Consider the following 9,262-nt stretch of genomic DNA (forward strand, 5'->3'; position numbering starts at 1 on the left):
CAAACTGCGGGAGGCAGTGGAAGACAGGAGTGCCTGGTGTGCTCTGTTCCATGGGGTCACGAAGAGTCAGACACGACTAAACAACAACAACATGTTTGGCACCAGCTTGGCTGCAGGAGTTGCAGGAAGGAGGCATTCAAGGTGCTATCCAACCTCTTTGGATTAGTCCCTGGAATTGAATTCCAACCTTCTTCAGCTTTATTCTAAGGTTGTGCTTGTCGATTCACCAACTGCTTCTTACTTACAAAATGAACAGGGGGTCACCTGCAAAGCGCCTTCTGCACAACCCACTGCTGCTGCTCTATGCACCCAACAATTCCCACAAACTCTTCCATACCTGCACCACAAAGCCCCGAAGGCCGTCGCCCTGTGTGCATCCAGTCTCTCTTCATCTGCTGCAGAAGCCTCAGGGCAGTCATGGAAACCTCATGGTTCTTATCGCCAAACTCCAGCATGTGTGCAAAACGAGGAATATATAAACATGGATCTGCAACAAAACAAGAGTCGGCTATTTCTGATCCTGACCTTTACTTTCGTGAACATGCTTCTTGAACAATAAAGCCTACCGTCAGTTCTTAGTTCACTGACAGTAAATGGGTTACACTACTGCAACATTTCCAGTCCAGACAGGTAACAACATATTCCAGCGGAAGAGGTACATAGGGACATGGAAAGATGTTTTATAGAGTCAGGCCATTGGCCATGTAGCTGAGCCCTGTCTAAATTGACTGACAGCGACTGTTGTGGGTTTGGGACAGGGAGCACTCCTAGCTGTATGTCAGGGATTGAGCCAGGGACCTTTTGCATGCAAATCAGATGTTCTACCAAAAAAAAAAAAAAAACCAAACCCACCATGATTTTCAAGTTAGCGCACTACACAAGGAAATAACATGAACTGCTGACTGCTGTGGACTGTAAAGAATACGACAATGCATGCAATAACCAGGGCAGTAAAAGATATTGCCAGAATGCTGGGGAAGGGGGGAGGCATGCTCAGGGGTGTGCTAGAGGGCAGCACCACCTGGGAGCAGGAAGTGACAGGGGAAAATAATGTTCTCGTAAAGCATGCAGAACATTTTGTCTGTAAATTTTTCCCGTATCAAGTGTTCCTCTCTCATATCATAGATCAAGGGGGTGGGGAGAAGAGGTCATAAAATGTTTTTACTTAACAACAAAAAATCTGCAATTTTTATTCTCGCACTTTTATTTAAGCATACTCTTTTATATTATTATTTACAATGCACATACAACCACGCAATTACACCAACTCAAATACCGACAATACAGAAACACAAACATAAATGCTACACCTCTGTGACTTCCCTCCACCAGCATTCATCACTTATTTTTTAATATTCTTATTTAGATTGTGATTTGTAACTCTCATCCTTAATAGTATTTCTTAACTAATATTTTGTTTTCTGAGCCAACTTCAAAACTTATCAGACTTGACACAGGGGGTATATGATCAGAACCTCCTGTACATATTTATTTGTCTTTTGCTTCAAAACAGCAATGCGAGGCACTGGCAGTGGGTGAAAGGCTGCTGCAGCCATTCTGGCCACACTGTTTCCTCAATCTAAATTCCAACGGCCTGTTTAGCCCAGGAGGGCAGGTACAAGATATCAGTTAAATAAGCAGCCCACATGGCCGCTTTGAAGCTTGTTTTTAAAGAGCAACAAGTATACCATGAGAGATCTGGCAGGCCATCTCTACTTTAGCCCACTGGGCTAGCAATTGCAGGAGTAAAGGACTAGCAAAATCCAGTCTCCTGAAGAGTATTAGAGTTGCCAGAAAAGTGTGCTGAGAGCATAGCAGCTGTGGTAGCCCACTTTGGAGGAATTGAGGGTGGGGTTAGGCTGCAACTCCCTTCCCAAGGTGGCCCATAAAACAAATTTGCTCACCTGGGCTGTAAAGTTTATGCTAGAAGAATCAATGTTCCACCAGGCATAGATTAGATTATGTTTATTTCCCCTTTCCTGAAGGAGTGATACAGGTTTTCCAGTGACAAACAGTTGTTTGGCTTTTCTGCTTTATTATACAATTTTCATTCATGCATGTTGCTTTAATAATTTTATGCAAGCAAACCACCTGAAAAGCAGTATATGTAACTTACGTAAATAAATATTTTCAGATTCTCATTTGGAAAACCAATTAGAGCATGCAGCCATGTGGTTTTACCAGCCCACTTGTTTTTCCGATTTATCTCAGTTTAATGTGCTTAGCAATGCAGCTTGATGCCTAACAGTTGCGCCGCAATAAAATCATTGTTATATTGGTGTTTGTGGTTCCAAACAAAGAAAGCTACATAAATAGTGCTTTTTTGAGGGGTCAGCTTCTAATGCAGCAGATCATTTTTTAAAGCCTTTGTTTAATACGTCTATGCTCTTCTGCAGAGGAATCAGTTTCTCATTTCCTGCCAGGTAATCTGTCGGCGAATATGCTTTCTCAGTTGATGCCCTGCTTGAGTTCTTCCGTTGATAAAGATGAGGCTTTGCTTGAAAATGTTCATTTAAATAGTTCTTGTGGACTTATAATGAATGAAATCAGTTTCATTTCTGCTAAGTGTTAACACTTATCCATTATGCAGCGAGTTCTGTTTATTCTTATTGTGTGATAAAATCACCACACATACACATATTCCCCAACACTGCATGAAAACCTCTGTACAGGCAGTAGTAGATCATAGTAAAAATACCAAGTAAATTATTAACACTACCTGAGCTGTAGAGATTCATGGAGGAAATCCCCACATTAGTTATCCATGATGTTCATACAGATTTATAGTTAAAATCTAGTATCCCAAGTAAAAGCAAAATCTTCAGCATCACAACTTCATTAATATATAAAAGGTGTAAGCAAACCATAAATATGATTTTTGTGGCTGCATTTCTATGTTACATTTCACAATGCAACTGAGAGAGAGAAAATCACAAAACTTTCTCATGTGCGTTGGCAGCAGTAACATGAAGGCAGCTAGCAGGTCACAAGATGAGAATCTCCTGGGATGAGGTGAAAGACTTTTTATCACTTTTTTTACCTAAAGCTGCCCTGCACAGAGCCTCAAATGCATTGTGGTATTTCCGAAAATTATTTTGTCTTTCATGCTTACAGACTGCCTTGACAACAACAGTCTGCACTGTGCGTTAACAGAAAAGTGAAACTCACCAAAGAAATTAAAAGCCTTGAAGACTGAACAATTCAATTCCCAAAACAGATTAAATAAAAATATCAAGGCCCACAGACAACAAGGTTCTTTCTTCCAAGTACCATGTTAGCTTGTGATGCCAGAAGATCCTTTAAAAAATAATCCTACGGAAATTATAAAGGTGCGTAAAGTTTTGCTTTGTAATGCTGTAAGACTGAGTCCTAGTTTGGATGTAATTGGGAACTATGGATTCCTGCTACATGAAGTCTAGAGTGCACACACTCCATCTCATTCTGTGCATACCAAATGAGATCAAAAGCACCCACTCACAGGTTTAGACAAACCAAGTTCCTTGTGACATTCTAACTCAGGAGACGGTGGTTTGTTTAAATGACAATCTGTGAGAACAAGCCAGGAACCAGAACCATTGTTTTAATCTGTTTCATTCTCATTTACCTTCGCAGTCTTTAGCACCATTTGGTGGGATACAAATTTAACAAATAGTTAAAACACAAACCAGTCACCCATGTTCAGATATCACAGGAAACTTGGTTTGTTTAAAAGCAGAAGCGGAAGCTCCTAATCTCCTTGTAAAAGCAAAAAGGGAGAAATGTGTGAGCCTAAGGCCCGTCACAAGTTTCTTCACATAGCTGGAAACCACGGTTTTTCATTTTATGTGAACTAGGCCTGAAAATAAAGAACTCAGATTAACACAACTAAACAGTGCCATAGAGACATCACAAAACAAGCATTGGCTCAAGGCACACTTAAATGTTGGACTTCTTCCAAACCTATGCCCAAGCTTTTGTAACATTTTCTGTATATGTGTGATTCCATGTCTTGAGTAGGTTCTGGATCAGAGGTATCAACATTTTGTAGAAAGGGTTCAATACAAGTTTGGATATACAGTGGTACCTCTGGTTGCGAACAGGATCCATTCTGGAGGCCCGTTCGCAACATGAAAAGCCTGCAACCTGAAGCGCTGTATCTGCGCAGGTGCACGGCGCAATTTGGCGTTTGTGCGCATGCGCAAAGCATGAATTAGTGTTTCTGCGCATGCATGAGCAGCAAAACCCAGAAGTAACCATTTCCGGTACTTCTGGGTCGCCGCGGGAAGGAACCTGAAAAAACGTAACATGAAGCAAACGTAACATGAGATATGACTGTAGTTTATCCAAATGGTTCAAAAGAGTTTGCAAAATGAGATAATCAGAAGTTTCAGAAACTCAGGAGCTCTCTTCTAGGCCGATAGCAACAACAGAAAGGGGTGCATGATTTGGAAAAGCAAGACATACTTTTTTGTGTTCACATGAACAAAAGCAACAAGCACTTACAAAGGTGATAGATGCAAGTGCTTTATTTCTGTGCCATCTGTCTAGGGGAGGTCATTACCTGTCTCTTCCCCCACCACAAGGATCATTTCTAGTTGAATGTGGATATCCCTAAGTTGTTCTCCATTATGGGGCAGGATACCTCAAGAAGGGACAGAGAGGGCCTTGCAGTATCAAGTGAGCATAGTTAAGGAAGCATTCCCTCTTCACTCTAACAATCCTATAGTCAACCAAGTCCTACTCAGAGTAAACCCACTTAAATTAATGAACCTAAGTTAATCACGTCTATTAACATCAATGGGTCTACTCCAAATAGGACAAGCATTGAATACCACCCACTCACTCCGTGCTGACCCTGCCCTCGCTGCTGACAGGCGGGCACTCATGCGCCGGGGGGGGGGACAGGGCACAGAGGGTGTTTACCTTCTGCCCCCTGCCCCTGCTTGGCTGAAGCTGCAGCAGCAGCCTCTGTCCCCAAGGGGGGGGCACACAAGCCTAACCAGGGCACTGTAGGGAGGCACTACTTCCCTGGGCCAAGTTGCTCACTGGGACCAGACACTTTGAGCATATTACACCGAACCTGGTCTGACTGCACTGGTTGCTGATTAGTTCCTAGGTCATTTCAAAGTGCTGGTTTTGACCTATAAAGCCTTAAACGGCTCAGGACCACAATACCTCAAGGACCACGTCCTCCGTTATGAACCAACCTGGACCCTGAGATCATCATTCGAGGCCCTTCTTCATATGCCTTCTCCACAAGAGGTCCAGAGGGTGGCAATGCGAGAACGGGCCTTTTCTGCAGTGGGTTCCTCTTTGTGGAATGCTCTTACCAGAGAGGTTCACCTGGCACCTTTTTATTTATATTTAGGCACCAGGAGAAAAACATTTCTCTGTAAGCAGGCCTTTGGCTGATTAACATTCTACGTCCTTTTAAATATGGGGGCTTGGGGGGCGTATTGGTTTGTTTTTGTTATTTTTATTATGTTTTTTGTGTTCTCATTTTGTATTTTTATGTTGTGAACCACCCTGTGACCTTCAGATGAAAAGCAATATACAAATTAATAATAATAATAATAATAATAATAATAATAATAATAATAATAGGCTTGTGGGCTTCATTAGCCATCTAGTTGCCACAGTGGGGAGCAGAATGCTGACAGATGGGTCACTGGCATGATCCAGCGCAGAAGCTCTTCTACTGAAAGGAATCCTACCCCTTTTTAAAGAAAGAGATTCAGTCTGAGTCTAGTTTATTTTTTACTAAACCATAAACACAACTCAGCACTTCAGCCCCTTTCGCAAGCCCCACAAGCACATATTTTTTTATTCAGCTTAAAATAGAAATGAAAGAAAAATGAAGCATTTCACCCTGGCAACTCTAGGCTTGTGGACTCTCTTTCCTTGGAAGTTTTTAAACAAAGATTGTGTGACTATCTGTCATGGATGCTTTGGTTGAGATTTCTGCATTGCAGGGGGTTGGACTACATGACCCTTGGGGTTCCTTCCAACTTGATTCTGTGAAATCAGTGGTTCCAATTAGCTAAGCACTGCAAACCAGCTCCACCTGGTACGCAGGCTAAGACCCTACCTGCCCGCGGACTGTCTCGCCAGAGTGGTGCATGCTCTAGTTATCTCCCCCTTAGACTACTGTAATGCACTCTACGTGGGGCTACCTTTAAAGGTGACCCAGAAACTGCAATTAATCCAGAATGCGGCAGCTAGACTGGTGACTGGGAGCGGCCGCCGGACCACATAACACCGGTCCTGAGAGATCTGCATTGGCTCCCAGTACGTTTCTGAGCATAATTCAAAGTGTTGGTGCTGACCTTGAAAGCCCTAAACAGCCTCGGTCCTGTATACCTGAAGGAGCATCTCCACCCCCATCTTTCTGACCGGACACTGAGGTCCAGCGCCGAGGGCCTTCTGGTGGTTCCCTCATTGCGAGGAGTGAGGTTACAGGGAACCAGACAGAGGGCCTTCTCGGTAGTGGCACCCGCCCTGTGGAACGCCCTCCCTTCAGATGTGAAGGAAATAAGCAGCTATCCTATTTTTAAAAGACATCTGAAGGCAGTCCTGTTTAGGGAAGTTTTGAATATTTAATGCTGTACTGTTTTTAACATTTGATTGGGAGCAGCCCAGAGTGGCTGGGGAAACTCAGCCAGATGGGTGGGGTATAAATAATTATTTGTTTGTTTGTTTGTTATTATTACCCCCCCCCTTGTTTCAAAAGCCAGACCATGGACCCCCTACTTTTGAAATTTTTGCTATCTCTATGGTAGTTTTTGGGCGACTTCGCCTTGGTTTGGGCGGACGAAAACTTTTGCAAAGCGCTATGCCCCCCCTCCCCTTGCCTTTGCCCGAAGGAGGGGGTCGCACGGAGTGAGAAAAGGAGCACTTTGCCAGGCTCGGGCCAGAAGGAGCAGGGGCGCCCTCGCTCGGCCCGCTTCGGAAGGAAACTCGCTGGGGGCCGCCGCCGCCGCTGCACTAAGCTGGGATCGGCGAGGCGGCCCCTCCCGCCTGCCTGATGCTGCCGCCGCCGCCGACTGCCATTTCCATAATCATGGCTTCTGACTCCAAGGATGAGTCCGCCGCGCAAACTTTCCCAGCCGGGCTGGGGCGAGGGGGCGCCTGGTGAGCGGACGAGCAGGTACACTTGGGTGGCTTTTATCAGGGCCGTGGGGCGGGGGGCGGCGATGGGAAACGGGGAGGGCCGCGGCTAGGATCGGGCGATCCGGGGTCGGCGGGGCGCTGCAGCCGAGTTCGCCAGCTGCAGGACTGCTTGCCGCGGTTACCTTGAGCGACCCGACCGCCCCCTCCAGAAAAAACCACGCACTTTGCAACTAGACCAAGAATGGTCGTCGGTGCCGATTGGCAAGGGGTGACAGAATTCGCAAAATAAATCTGGACGCTCCGCTCCAGCTGAGGCGCTACGCCTGGGAAAGGAAAGGGGGGTATCCAAACCTGGCCCCGTTTGTTTACTGCTTTCCCGATCGCGTTTTGGGGCAGAGGCAGCAGCAAACGCAGAGGCGAGGTCAGGCGAGCTGCTGCCAAGTGTGTGTTGTGTAGGAAGGGGAAGAATTTTCCCATGCAATCGCTTAAAGGTGGGGGGTTAAGGACGCTCCCCCACCCCAAAAAAGCAGCCAAACTTTTATCTGAAAAAAAAAGCCCTGCAGATCCCTTTCTGAACTGAAATACTTCTGCAGTTTCCGCGGCGCCTTTCCCGAAATTGCTGGAGGGGGTTTTTTGGGTTTGCAAAGCGGGGGCTGCATGTTGTTCTTGGTTCTCTTATGCTCCACTGCAGCCGCGTTTGTGTGTGTCTGTGTGTGTTGTGCTTTTTCAAAATCTGCTTCGCCCAACAAGGAAAGCGAATTTGGGTTTCCTGTAAATTTCCCAAATGGAGGAGGGGACTGGATTGATTGGCGAAAAAAAGGAGGGGGGAAGGGGGTGGGCGGCCAGCAAAGGAGCGGAGAAGAATGACATATTGTCTGGCAGGGGAGGGGTGGCAGGAGGGAGGCAGCCCTCCGTCCCTCCCCGGTGCGCCCTGCTCTCCGCCGCCTCGCCATTGGAGCAGGCGCCGGTGACGCGCGGAGCTGCTGCTGGCTATTTGAGGCAGCGGGAGGAGGAGGCGGCGGAGGCAGCAGCAGCAGCAGCCGCGCCAGAAAGGGAGAGACGGGCGAGGAAGCACATACGCGCGAGGAGGCGCAAACGCGGACGGCCACGGGCGCCCAGCCCGGCAAAGCGGCTCTTGCTGACTTTCCAATTACGACACAGGCGGCGGAGCAGCAGCAGCAGCAAAGAGAGCAAGAGCGCATCTCCGACCCGGCGCCCGCGGATGGAGAAGAGCGCCGGGGACCGGCCTCCCCGAGCGCAGAAGCTGAACCGCCGCCTGCAATTTCGCTAGGGTTTTCCTTTTGCAAAGAAGAGCGGCTGGATCGGATGCCGGCCCCCACCCGGCTCCTCTGCGCATCGCCGCCGCCTCTGGGATTTTACCGACGGATGGTCTTGTTGCGACCGTGGAGGAAAATAATAATACAGTAATAAGAAGAATAATCGGAGATCGGCTGCTCCGTCGCGGATGTTCCACCTCCGGCCGGAAAATAAAAATAAATAAATAAGCCAGCAAGCCCGAGTTTCCTGCTTTCGCTCGCTCGCTCGCTCCCTCCTCCTCCGCTCCGAGAGGGTTGGCAGAAGTTCAGCGTCGCCGCCGCCGCTTGCCGTGGCCTCTCCGGCGGAAATCGGTGCCTCGACGGCTCCCTGGGCTTTACCGGTTCGGAGGGCCCAGCGCGGTGGGGTGCTGGCCGCCGGCTCGAGGCTGGGACACCCCCGCGTCTTCTCCCACCCCTCCGCCCCCATCGCTCCGCTCCCGGGCGCCAGGTGAGCGATGACTCACTAGGGCATCACCGCTGCGCCCCCATCAGGAACGGAGCGCAAAAAGGCGCTTTGGGCATAGATCTCTCCCAGCGACGAGCCGAAGCCGCCACTGTTTGTTTTTTCCCTTCCAAAGGCAGGATTTTCTCTCCTCTTTTGGTTGACATCTTTGGACGTGGGGACTGTTGTGCTCGATTGCCCGTCGAGGAGGAGGAGGCGGGGATCCCTCCCCGCTGATGCCACTGGACCATGGTTGCTTCCATGGGCGGATCATGAAGTGCTTGACTTTCTTTCTTCTGCTTCCAGAGACCTTAAAGAAGTCCAAAAGGAGCGTCCGGGCCGGCGGCAAGGGGCCAGCATGCTATGAGATAGTGCCCCTGGCCCTCAAGAAGAAGATGGCTGCGGAACTTTACCC

The 9,262-nt window shown here is 47.9% G+C and overlaps 2 protein-coding genes across 3 annotated transcripts in view; one reads left to right on the plus strand and one right to left on the minus strand.

The window, feature by feature from the left end:
* The window catches only part of BRF1 (BRF1 general transcription factor IIIB subunit), a 196,703-nt gene that overhangs the window by 110,795 nt on the left and 76,646 nt on the right, over positions 1–9,262 (minus strand). For both annotated transcript variants that reach the window (XR_014548191.1, XM_083614291.1), the window contains exon 6: positions 338–487. Coding sequence is in view for 1 of the 2 variants with exons in the window: in XM_083614291.1 (XP_083470417.1) it covers positions 338–487 (150 nt within the window). In the remaining variant the exon portion in view is untranslated. The remainder of the gene's footprint in view (positions 1–337; positions 488–9,262) is intronic.
* Positions 7,158–9,262, plus strand: part of BTBD6 (BTB domain containing 6) — a 3,664-nt gene continuing 1,559 nt past the window's right edge. The window contains exon 1 of the mRNA XM_083580113.1: positions 7,158–9,257. Within this exon, the coding sequence (XP_083436239.1) occupies positions 9,084–9,257 (174 nt within the window). The 5' untranslated portion in view covers positions 7,158–9,083. The remainder of the gene's footprint in view (positions 9,258–9,262) is intronic.

The sequence above is a fragment of the Podarcis filfolensis genome, assembly GCF_964270895.1.
Source record: "Podarcis filfolensis genome assembly, chromosome: 1".
Taxonomy (NCBI): Eukaryota; Metazoa; Chordata; class Lepidosauria; order Squamata; family Lacertidae; genus Podarcis; species Podarcis filfolensis.